The sequence below is a fragment of the Cynara cardunculus genome (genome assembly GCF_001531365.2).
Source record: "Cynara cardunculus var. scolymus isolate 2C chromosome LG 1, CcrdV1, whole genome shotgun sequence".
Classification (NCBI taxonomy): domain Eukaryota; kingdom Viridiplantae; phylum Streptophyta; class Magnoliopsida; order Asterales; family Asteraceae; genus Cynara; species Cynara cardunculus.
In genome coordinates this window covers 26,923,936-26,936,690 of record NC_037528.1, presented here as the reverse complement: position 1 = coordinate 26,936,690, position 12,755 = coordinate 26,923,936, and the positions used below count along the sequence as shown (strand labels likewise).

Genomic DNA, 12,755 nt, shown 5'->3' with positions numbered 1-12,755 from the left:
TACACAAATAAGAATTTTTAAATAGTTAATTTGATACTAATATTAATATATTTTTTTACAAATTTTATGTGATATTTTCAATTTTATATTTAAAAATAAAAACATTATTGTTTTTCTTAAAATTATGTAAAACTGTATTATATCGACAGGACAAAAAATAAAACAAAATATTAAAATCAAAATATATCTCGTTATACTGTGCGAGTATTCTTCTAGTATTATAAAAAATCATTTTTAGCAATAATTTTTATTAAGTTCTTAATTTAAGAATTTTACCTCTCTCTTCTATTTTCCATTCAAAAAATTAACCCACAATTCCAAAATCTTTATTTTCTCCCTTTTGGAGAATGTCTTTTAGAACCGCAATTATTCACTCCAAACCCAGAAATTAATGTTCAATTCTGATAGTTTGGTATTTCGAGGATGGGTGCATATATTTCTATAGAGATGTTATGCCATGTTTTGATCCTCTTTTTACTCAGCGATTTTATTTTGTCAGCAATTTGCCATTCCTGAAATGGTGTTGGTACTCATTTGCCTCATGCCTGGTGACACATCTTTGTTAATTTGTTGGATAATATACAAGTGTGAGATCCATAGTCAAAATCTTTAAGATATCATGAGATGGGGAAGCATCGACCACCACTGAGATTTGTGTTTGCTTTCTGTAGGTCACCTGTTCAAGTCCCCTTCAAGGTCCCATAGGATTAGTTGAGCCTCCCCAAACATCAACAATTATATAAAAGTGTTAACTGCTTGAGCAAGTATGCTAGTTAAATGTCAATTTTAACAGGAAAGCAGGGTAATATGCAAAAAGTAATTTAAAAATGTTAGGTACAGTAAGTAAATATATATATTGGTAAAAATTTGGTTTACTCGGAGGGTAAATTTACCGCTACTTCTTCCTTTCATTGTTTTTGGACCCTTTGATATATGTGGTGGTAGAAATTAAAGTGAGGATGTCAGTGTTTGAAATTATGATGGTGCTGGAAAGAGTACAACCTATAATGATGAGTGCTTTAATAATACATCTTATATAAAGATCCAGTAGTAGGGAATAGGGATGGAAGGTTGAGTCATTGTGTAATCTTTATTGCTTTTTCTATTTTGTTTGGTTAGTTTTAGTTTGGAATCTAATAGAGCCTTTTTCAAATATTTATTCTCATGTAATGTTTGATTACTGGTATGCTTCTAAATTTTATGTTTTTGCGTTATTGCCTAAATGTTGCCTATTATGAAGATGCTAGTTTTTATGCCTTCTGAGTTGTCTTCATTAAAATTGCAATGTTTGACTAAATTGTGCTAAAGATATTGTTTGATTATTTGTTATATAAAGTAACATATTATTGTATAAACAAAATAAATAGAAGAATTTTGTGGATCAAAAATAGCACAATCAGTTAAGGCGAAAGATCGTGTGAGAAGGAGAGTTAACGTGAGAAGCGTAAGAATTTGGACGCTTGATCATCTTTAATCTCAAAGCCAGCCATGAATCGCGCTTGATTCGGTGATTGATCCGGTGCATCTCATCCTAATGTGCATCCTAGGGTGGATATGTTTTTCACCTTTTTAACTCTTTTTCTCACCGGAACCCAACCCATTAGTTAATTTGCAAGGACAATGCTGCTGAGAAAATAGGTAAATTGATCATAAAACCTTATGAGAAAGGGTAATGTTGCAATTTTCATGGGACTGAAGGAAAATGGTAGACTTTTTGAAACTGGTAATCGACGCTTATATATATATATCCTTGAATATACTTTTCAGATATGTGGCTGTCTACTTCTCCATCTTACATTTCCGGTATCGTGCTGGCATTGTTACTGATGAAATGCTTTCCATGCCGAAAGCTCCACTTCTTGTTGTTGGTCTCTTGGAAGCTCTTGGTGCTGTCTGTGGAATGGCTGCTGGAGGTAATGGAACTCACTCAACTTTCTGGTATTAATTCTCTCCATTCAAGATGTTCCCTCTTTCCCATGAACTCAACTTGTAGTCTTAACTAAAAGTTTTGATTTCAAATATCAATAGTCAAAAAACAAGCGAATCTTGTGAAGTAAAATCAACATTCAGTACCATCAAATGACTTGTAATGACAAGATTGAAAATTTCAGAAAGACAAGTAAACTAAACCAAACGAACCCAGTACCAGAGTACGGTAAGATAGATGTACACAAAACCTTACCTCTACCTAGAGGGGTAGAGACTCCCGGCTTGAAAAAGGTTTTCGAATACATTATTCTGCGGGAAACATTTGATTCTAAAAGTCAATGTTGCAGTTAATATGGGATTAGAAATTGTTGCATTTTCATTTTAAGGGAGTGATTTTCTCTAGCATCTCAAAGTTTCTAGAATGCTTATCTGATCTAGGAAATTAGTATTGACACCAAAGGGTCATTGACCCAACAGTATCCTAGGTGGTCAAGGGTTCAAAACTAATCAAAGGTGAGGAGTGTGCATCTGTATGTAAATGTTATATACTTGGAAACTGGTATTGATGACAAAAGTTGGTCTAGGATCAATATGATGCTTATTGTGGTAGCATGTTATTAATGTTTGACAACCCAATCCCACCTTGGCTAAGAGAGAATTCTGAGTTCCTTATATAAGTTTATAACAGAAAGCTAGTAATATTTCCTACCATGTTCTTTATGTAGATTTTAGTACTTCAAAGTTTCTATTTTTCCTGCTGAAAATTGAAATAAAGATGCTTTTTTATATAAATTGAATTCCGGTAAATAACATGTTCCTCTTTCTTTAACAGCTGTTCTTTCAGGAGCAGCTATTCCAATTTTGTCACAGGTAATTTGTTATGTAATTTCTCTCTTTTTGCTATCGTCAAATTGCAGACATACCCAACTTACAAACATCTTTCTGTCATCAGATGTGAATATAGCAATCTGAATCTAAAGCTTGTGCTATACTGGCTGGGCCTGTGGGTTCCTGGCCTGATTAATCTTCCCACCTCTCCGTAAAAAAGAATCGATGGAGTAAAAATAGATAGTTGACTCAATTACATGCTAATACTTGCAGAGTTTTCTCGTTTGGCAAATCATCTTGTCATGTCTTTTTCTTGGGAGGAAATATAAATTCAACCAGTTACTTGGCTGCTTCCTTGTTGCCGTTGGTGTAATTATTACAGTTGCCAGGTACTTTGTCCAAATCAATATTTTCTTATCCCATCACCTCCAGACTTGTTTGGTTTGAAAAAAATGTAAAACTTTAATTGCTTTTGTATCGCATACAATTTACACCACGAAATATTCTGCAGTGGATCTAGTGCCGGTTCATTGATGGAAGCTGGTATGTTTTGGAGTCTTCTAATGATTGTTTCCTTTTTGTTCCAAGCTGCCGATACCATATTGAAGGTCCGTTATTTTTTTAATAGAATTTGTGCTTTATCAGTTTCAATTCTCTTACAGGTCATAATTTTCACATGTTCCTTTACTGTAGGAAGTCATTTTCTTGGATGCTGCAAAAAGATTGAAGGTGCACACAATAGCTTGTTATAAGTGTCACAACCTTTTTCTTTTTTGGTCATTTAAACCACGTGTTTCAATGATAACATGGTTATGTCTTACAAATTGAACAACAGGGAGGCTCGGTTGATCTATTTGTTTTAAATTCGTATGGATCTGCATTTCAGGTAGGTTTTTCTCAGAGTGATGACTTTTTTGGATCATAGTAGTTGGCTTCTTGTAGCAAATAAAACTGTGCTGTTGTGAAAGAGTAAAATAACTCTACAATTTACACGAATTAGCATTTTTGCAAATGATGGTGTGTTTTTGTGGCATTTTCACAAGAACAATGGTAGGTTTGGCACGAAAAGCAAACCACAGTGGTTCAAAAAGTCAATTGTTCTATCCTTTTATTGAGCCTTGGAGAAAAGAAATTGTTTTCAGTCAAATGGCGTGTGTGCAGGCGCTTTTTATTTGCCTTCTCCTACCATTCCTTTCAAGGTTATGGGGTATTCCATTTCATCAACTGCCGATGTATCTTTCAGATGGGGCAGCTTGCTTTCTAAACATGGGCACCGTGTCAAGTGGTGAGCCATCTCTTTTTTTCTTCATGCTCTTTCTCATATTATCTCGGCTGATCATGGACTGGACTTATATTACAGTCCAGTTAACGATGGACCTTCGATGGTTTAGTTCTGTGGCTTCTTATTTCGCACATTTTGCATAAACTGGGGGTCTTCATGGAAATAGTAGTACTACTCTTTATCTACTCAGATCTGCATACATCCCACCTCTGGGTGGGATATACCAGGCATGCTTGGTTTAGTTTGGTTGAAATAAACTAGTTTTTGAGCTAAAGCTTCTTGTGGTGTTCTAATTCTAGTTCCTTTATAAATTTTTGGGCAAAAAGTTGATCCCGCCTCCAAGGACACCAATTTGAGGGGGCATCTTTTGGCTCACTGAATGCCTCAGGCGATCGAACCGGGACCTGTCTTGTATTTGGGCAAAGTCGTCCGCCTCTTTGCCAATTGAGCTACACGCTGAAGGCAGTTCCCTTGTAAATTAAAACCCCCAAATGATATTTGAAGTTGAAAAGCATTTTAAAGTCAAATGGACCAATATAATTAAGTAGACATGCCTCCTAAGTGAGGATGTATTGAACAAATTTACTTAGCCTAATGGTATTTGACTTGCAACAGGATGTGAGGGAGCGCCGCTGCTACCGCTGCTGTTTTGTATCGTCAACATGGGGTATAACATATCATTGTTGCATCTAATCAAAATCTCGTCCGCAGTCGTATCCTCCCTTGCCTCGACAGTTTCTGGTATATTATCTTATGATTCTTTGACAATAAAATAAAATCCAACAGTCTTCAGCTTTGGGATTAATCTTTTAGGCTATGTTTGACAAACTAGTAGATAAGCTAGCTGCCAACAGATTAGGTATTGGCTAACAAGCCGCCGCCTAATAAGCTAGTTGATAAATTAGTCATGTTTGGTAAAGATAACTAGTTTATAAGCTGGATGACAATTAAAATGAAATAAAAAGAATCATGTTGAAAATTTAATTGGAAAGATACGAGTATAATTGGAAAAAAGTGAAAAAAAAAACCATTTAGCATATTGAAACGCTACTTGAATTAGCTTTTTGAAAAGCTAGTTTACTGGATCTAGCTTATGATTGCCAAACATTGTCGTAACAGAAAAAGCGTATTTGTATGTATTTTTGTTACAAACAAACAATCATCTATGAAAATTGTGATGTTTATTCTACAGACCACATGTTACCTTATAATCATCTATGAAATGCCTAGAATACCCATTAATGAAACTTTTCTCTCATGGAAACAATCGCTCTACTCTTTATGGTAGAGATTAGGTCTCTAGTACATCTTGCCATCAAGATCCCACCTACGGGTGAGATATATATATCGGGTTTGTTTGGTTTAGTACACATTCAAGAAACATGAAAAATTGGTGCACTATAAGACGACTCATATTGTTAAAATATGCATTGCAGTCCCGATATCGGTGTTTTTGTTCACACTGCCGCTACCATACTTGGGGGTGGCTTCCTCCCTCCCATCAGGCTTCATAGCAGGTGCTGTTGTTCTTGTGATGGGCATGTTGATTTATGCTTGGACACCATCTCGCCCTCCCATGCCGTCAACCGTGACTACCCATGATTTTTGAAATGCCGTTGGTTTTTTTTGTAGCGTAGAAATAGGTAGAGAATGAATAATAATTTGTTGTATAATTCTTTGTAGCATCATCATATTGCCATAAAACTGGGCAATATGTTTCTTATTCTTGATGTAGTTTTTCTCAATAAATGACTACATTTTAAAGCTCTTCAACTCCAACAATTATTTTTGAGTGGTACAACATATTAATATATAATAAAATAGATAGTAATTATAAAAAAAAAGACGGTTTTATCAAAAATGATATATATGATACCACCTACAACTGTTCCCTTGGAGTTCATCTTTTGAAAGCGGATGATTACATCTTCATTTGTGACATCAGCAAGTGCTTCATTTTCTACGGAACATGTTGTTCCAAATCCACAAAACAACTCAATTAGAACATGTTATTGAGAAGAATTAAGATGAAAAATCATGAACATGATGAACCGGCCGTTTCTTATTCATGAAAATCATGAAAAATTATTCTCAATAACCTAAACGACTCTCATGAGAAGAATGATTAGAATGAACAACAACTACTCTAAGCCCCATGTCACCTATTTATTGGTGACAATTACAATGAAAGCCCATTTCCCTTAGCTCAATTACATGAATATTACAATATAATTCAATACAAATACTTTATAAAACTTTGATAACATTTAGGACAATTTGGTCCTAACAATCCCCTCCCAAAAGTTTTATAAAGCAAGCATCTCTGAAATCTTCAAATTCTCTATCCCTGCTTTCTTATAGAAAACTTTGACGTGCCCAACATAAATGAAATCTTCAAGCTCCCTCCTGAATAATGCGTTTACCCTTTCAGTTTCAACTTTAAGATAAGATCCAATATGAACTCAGCACCACTGATTGCACAAAGTACAGATATAACTACAAACAACTCAACACAATCTTGAACCTCAGAATCACCACTTGGCCCACAAGCAACTAATTCATCCAACTATGGATAGAATAAATGTGCGAGTTTCATGAAAAACCAGTGTCGACAGTTTTATGACAAAGAATCTTTCTATGAACCACGAGTTGAATAAGCATTTAGCTTAAGAACTTGATCTGATAAGCTCATATAACGGGGTTCCAACATCAGCTTGAACAACCAAAATAAACACATTTGACATTAAGATTCAGAGAGAAGAATCAACATTAAGAACATGGCTTCAAGAACAACAAGTCAACCAAGAAAGATAAACCGCTTTTCTTTAAACCTTCAGCAGACTGAATAACCAAAATCAGATTCAAAATTCCCAGCCAAAAGAGTGATTGTTAGCACTTAGAACTCTAGATCACAATCATAACTTCAGAACAAAGATTGTAGACTTTCAAACCTCTAATTGATCAGGTTAGAAGAATGACTGAGAACATTCAAAGAATTGATAACTCTAAAACCTCTAGAACATTGATTGTTCACCTTCAAATCTTCTGATTGATCAGGTCAAACGAAATGATTGAAAGCACTCACGGTCTGGCCTCTTGTAGAAAAATCCAGAATAATGATTGTAAATACTCAAACTCTGACGAGTCCACTCAAATATAGAAATCAATCACCCACTTTTGAAATCCTTTCAAATAAGGATTTAAACATTAAGCTCCAAAATGATTTGACCAAAATTCAAACTTTGACTTTGAAAAGTCAAAAAAATTGACAAGTATTGCTGTTGATGCTTCTCAGGATAGGGCAATGATAAAACATCACCTTAATCATTAAGCACAAGTGATATTGGGCTAAAAGTCCATTAAGTACACACATTAAGCACATAGAGAGTCTTGAACAAGTACTCATGAGATGGGCGATGAACACAGATAAGACTTTAAATCGCCCATGCCTTAGGCGGATACCCCATGAACCTTGTATACGCCCATGCCTTGGGCAATGAACAATTTATATCGTCCACGCCTTGGGCGATATACACAACTTACATTCTTCTCGCTCAATATAGAGATGTCATCTCATGAAGCTTGGTGAGGATTGGAAGTATATCAGGCAACACTTTAAACATAGGATGATTAAGTAACAAGGCAAAACTGTTATCTTGAGGTTATCGCCACCAAGGAATCCATGTAGAGGGTTATCGCTCAACAAGAATATCGGGCAGACAAACATCGCTTGATATAAGAGCGATGTAAACTTCAAAGATTAAGGTTATTACCTAGTGTATTGGGCGATGAACACTTTTATGCTCAACACATTGAGCGTATTACATCAATAAACTCCATGACTTGAACAATGAGCATGGCTATCGGCATGCTTTGGGCGATGACTAGGGTTATTGCTCAACATGTGCAAAATTTCCATCCAAGTCCAAAATATATCGCTCAAAACAGTTTAACAAGACCAAGTTACCAACATCACTTTTCGCCGATATAAATCTGGATATCGCTCATTACAGCCTCGAATCTTCATTGGGAAATGGTCATCCTTATATCGCTCAATGAATTTGTTCAATGGGCGATGAGCTCAAATATGACAGTATCAAAGAACAATTCAACCAAAAAACATCAAATTTTCCAAAATTTTATCAATCAACACCAAAATTGATGATTAAATTGAGTTCGTATTCACCATTAAACAAATCCTATTGAAGGAATAAATTAAGAACATTAAAATCCAGGTGAATTTAATCATTTTAGCACAAAAGTCGAATAGGAAGTCCGTGTTCATGATGAGTACCGTTTCGTAGCAAAAAATAGAAAGTTTGATTGAAATTGCTGTAGACAGATGGATTGCATCGATAATGATTAATCGATTCTGCTCTGATATCAATTGTTGTTCTAGATCCACAATAAATCAAGAATTAAAACATGTTATTGAGAATAATTAAGATGAAGAATCATGAACAAGATGAACCGACCATTTCTTATTCATGAAAAGCATGAAATTACAAGGAACTCTCAATAACCTAAACGACTCTCATGAGAAGAATGATTAGAATGAACAACAACTACTCTAAGCTCCATGTCACCTATTTATAGGTGACATTTACAATGAAACCCATTTCCCTTAGCCCAATTATATGAATATTACAATACAATTCAATACAAAGACTTTACAAAACTTTAATAATATTTAGGACAATTTGGTCCTAACAAAACAAGTGACTGAATCATTCAAAAAGTCATCACTTATTCAATTGTGCAAATATGTCTTGACAAGCTTCGTTAACAAAAAATATCGTTCAACCCTAGAGGTTGCAACTAGTAAAACCAAAGCTAGCATCAGTAATCTAAAGACCAAAGGATAGGAGAGATGTTTTGTTGTTTCCACCATCAATGTAGTAAGGTCATCAATGCCATTCAAGTTGGCAAATCTTTCATCTCGATGCACGACTTCATGGTATACATCAAGTTGATGCCCAAGTCTACTCCTTTCCATTTGTTTTAAATCATATAGATAAAACTCACTCAATCTCAATGATTTTGATTTTTCAAAATGAAAAACGAGGCACAAGGACTCAATGCCACCAGATTTCTAAGGAACTTAGTGCTTACCTTATTAAAGCAATCGCCAAAATCTTTGTTAATCCCAGATCTGACAGTAGAGTAATGTAAAGCAATTTAAAAAGAGATTTGTAGAAGAAGATGAATAGAAATCTGCCGCCACTTTCTTTATTGGATGGAAAATACAATCTCTAAAAAACCCTAATCGACTCTCATGTGATGTGTTTGAATCTGTGTGTTACAAAGTGTTGATAATTCATCTCACTTCTATTCTATGCCTGTATCACTTATTATATAGGCGATATTTACATGATATCTGAATCCTATAAATAAGGTAACTAAATTCTACAAACAAGGAAATAATCATTATCGAAAATTGGATCAACATCATCCTTCAAGATTTTGAAGATAGTCGTCCAGAAGATAGACCAACCAGAGGATAGACCAACCAGAGGTTTGACCAACCAGAGGATAGACCAACCAGAGGATAGACTAACCAGAGGTTAAACCAACTAGAGGTTAGACCAACCAGTGGTCTTTACCAACCAGAGGATAGACCAACCAGAGGCTAGACCAACAAGATGATAGACATTTTAAGCTCAACAACATCTTCAGGTCTTCCATCCTTAGCCCCGATTGCTTAATAAAACTTTTTAGAATAATTAGGGTCAATTTGATCCTAACAATCTCGAATTTGCATATCCACAACAGTGTTGAATATGTCATACTCATAATGATGGCAGTTGGTGATGTTGGTCAATTTCCTTAGATTCTTTGAATTTACATAATCTTTTGCCATTTCCACCTTGTTAATAGGATGTGCTTCACAAAAAGAATAGACTTCCTTCAAAATTGTATCAAACCCACTTTGTTTAAGTGTTTGCAACCTTCATTTGGTTGTTTCTATCAATGAAACTGCTTCCACCATATTTTGATATTTTCTTTCAAGAGTTTTTGATACGATAATTTTTTGTCTCTAAAGTAGTCAACATAAAGTGCATATAAACCACAAAACCAAATGTCTTGAAATATGATAGAATACCATCGGCATGACGTCGGTTGCAAGAATTATCGGCTTCTTTTTCAATATACTAAAGAACTTTAATGAGTTCCAGAAACAAAGTTATCAATCTCTCAATTGTTTTATGATGAGAACCCCAATGTGTGTCTCCAACTCATATAAGAGAAAGCTCTTGGTTCCACCCTCTTCCGGTTTTGATTTCACCCATGCCAATTGCTTCTTCCATTCTTTCTTGGTAGATTTCTCTAACCATATCCTTTCGTTTGCATGAACCATTCACCACATTCATCACCAAGGAAATCATATCAAAGAAGTCTTCAACGCTGTCATGTTTGTGTGCAACCGCCACAACTACTAGCTGAAGTTGGTGAGAAAAACAATGGATATAATATGTTGAGTTATATTGTTGGTAGAATCAATCCACAGAGAGAACTAAAGGAAAACCCTAACAATGGCGGAAGCAATCAGAATTTCAATCGCTTAGCGCCAGTGAATAACAATAAGATGATTTACAGGAATATAATGGGGGGCGAAGGTGGAGGACTTTCACTCAAAGCCTTTGCTAATGCTAAAACCAAAACTGACGGCTACAATGCTGCTTTAATCAAGAAACAAAGGGAGTTCTACAAAAATGCAAAATATGTCAACAAGTACAAGAAGTCACTGAAGCAACAAAACCACAAGCATGTTCTTCCCAAGCTACAAAATCTATAGAGGATAGAAATGAAAACAAGGAAGTTAGTGAAAGGTATCGAGGAAAGTGGCAAACCGGAGTCGGCATACAGTCTAAAAGAAATTTACGAGAAGAAGCGAGAAGAAGAAGAACTCATTTGTAATAATACGTACATATTGAGAGATTAATAAACTTTGACCAGATTGACTTTTCCTCTCAACTCCCCTCAAGTGTTCTTCATGAGTTTATAGCATTTGCCATTGATTCATAGAGATATCTGAAGATTGATCATATTGTGGACTAACATATATTATCGTTCAAGATTAAAACTTTCAATCCATTAAACTCACCACACATATTACTTGCTCCATCATAACCTTGACCCCTTACCTATTTCAAATAATAGAATATAATAAAGGTTCCATAAAAACTTTAAATATATAAGTATATAAATCATAGCATTAACCTGTTACCTACTTCAAGCTCAATTCAAGTTCAACAAATAAAGAATCAATTACTAAATTAAGAGATGAGGCAAACGTCGTCATCACATCAGCAATGCCAATAAACCTCTCTTCAACAACTCCATGTGTATCAACGTATCTCAAAACCACGACTATTTGTTCTTTTTTTTGAGACGTTACTAGACTTATTGACTAACAACACAAATACATCATCGCCAATTTCTTCAACAATATATTTGAGTATTTATTTTGCAAAACAACTAATGATATCTTTCTAATACTTGGAGAAATTTGATTATTCTTTGGAGCGTTTTATAATGTAATGTAACATCTTGCTTGAGCAAACCCAAATTACCAATTTTATAAAATCTCCAATAAAATATAATTTATTGATTATTGGGACCAAAATTGTTCCTAATTATTCTAAAAGTTTTGTCAAAGCAATTGGGGCCAAGGATGGAAAATCTAAAAATGCTGCTGAAACGACTAAGTCTGGAGGAAGACCAGAGGCGATGAATTGGTCCAGAGGCAGGCTATGGACCAGAGGCTGCTGAAATGACAAAGTCTGGAAGAAGAATGACTAAGTCTGGAAGAAGACCAGAGGCGATGAATTGGTCCTAAGGCGATGAAGGTCCAGAGGCGATAAAGGACCAGAGGCCATGAAGGACCAGAGGCCATGAAGGACCAGAGGCCTTGAAGGACCAAAGGCCATGAACGACCAGAGGCAATGAAAATGGACCAAAGGCGATGAATTGGTCCAGAGGCGATGAGAATGGACCAACACTCTGAAACACACAGATTTGGGCATAACATTAATTAACCTCAAAACATGGGATATTAATTTCTAGAAAAACTTCGAAATATCCATTCTATTTTAGTGATAAAACCACCCAAACCACAATTCCAAACCGGATATAACAGATTTTTTTTACTTACAACCCGAATTAAGTAGCAAAAGAATACGGGACATGACTATATATAAGCTACACATACTACAACTATGAGATACGGTAATAAGCTACTATTTACCCAAAAACAAGATCGAAATCTTCAAGTTCCCCGATAAATCTTCGAATCAGACAACGAGTTCTTTCTTTTTATCCGTCTTCTTTCCTGAGAGAGGTTGCCACTTAAATGGTAAGCCAACGCTTAGTGAGTTAAATAATTAAGTATTACATATCAATATCGCACATGTTTATAAATATACATAATAAACTCTTATCAATAAAAGAGTTCAAGACATCATCCAAATGCAAACCGAGACTTACAAGAAACCGAGTGAACAATTACGTACCGATCATAGGATTCCATATTCAAATCACCATAATATACCATACCATTGATGCTCAATACAACAAGGAGACATGATCAACAATCAAATATACTCAACAACGTTAGAATACCAATAAATATCAAGAAATAAGAGATCAAATCGGTAAACATAACGAGGACAGTGCATCACCCCGTCCTTCACCTCCCGGGCTCATGCCAAAGTCC

At 35.2% G+C, this 12,755-nt stretch overlaps 1 protein-coding gene across 2 annotated transcripts in view; it reads left to right on the top strand.

Annotated features, from left to right (window-relative positions):
- Positions 1-5,803, top strand: part of LOC112518863 (protein CLT1, chloroplastic-like) — a 15,031-nt gene extending 9,228 nt beyond the window's left edge. Inside the window, exons 2-10 of one of the 2 annotated variants that reach the window (XR_003069870.1) lie at positions 1,768-1,913; positions 2,762-2,799; positions 3,031-3,146; positions 3,269-3,365; positions 3,451-3,486; positions 3,593-3,643; positions 4,001-4,042; positions 4,655-4,780; positions 5,476-5,803. Coding sequence is in view for 1 of the 2 variants with exons in the window: in XM_025126641.1 (XP_024982409.1) it covers positions 1,768-1,913; positions 2,762-2,799; positions 3,031-3,146; positions 3,269-3,365; positions 3,451-3,486; positions 3,593-3,643; positions 3,919-4,042; positions 4,655-4,780; positions 5,476-5,648 (907 nt within the window). In the remaining variant the exon portion in view is untranslated. Of the gene's footprint in view, positions 1-1,767; positions 1,914-2,761; positions 2,800-3,030; positions 3,147-3,268; positions 3,366-3,450; positions 3,487-3,592; positions 3,644-3,918; positions 4,043-4,654; positions 4,781-5,475 lie in introns of both variants that reach the window. The other variant, XM_025126641.1, reaches the window with a different exon arrangement.
- Positions 5,804-12,755: the final 6,952 nt, after the last annotated feature.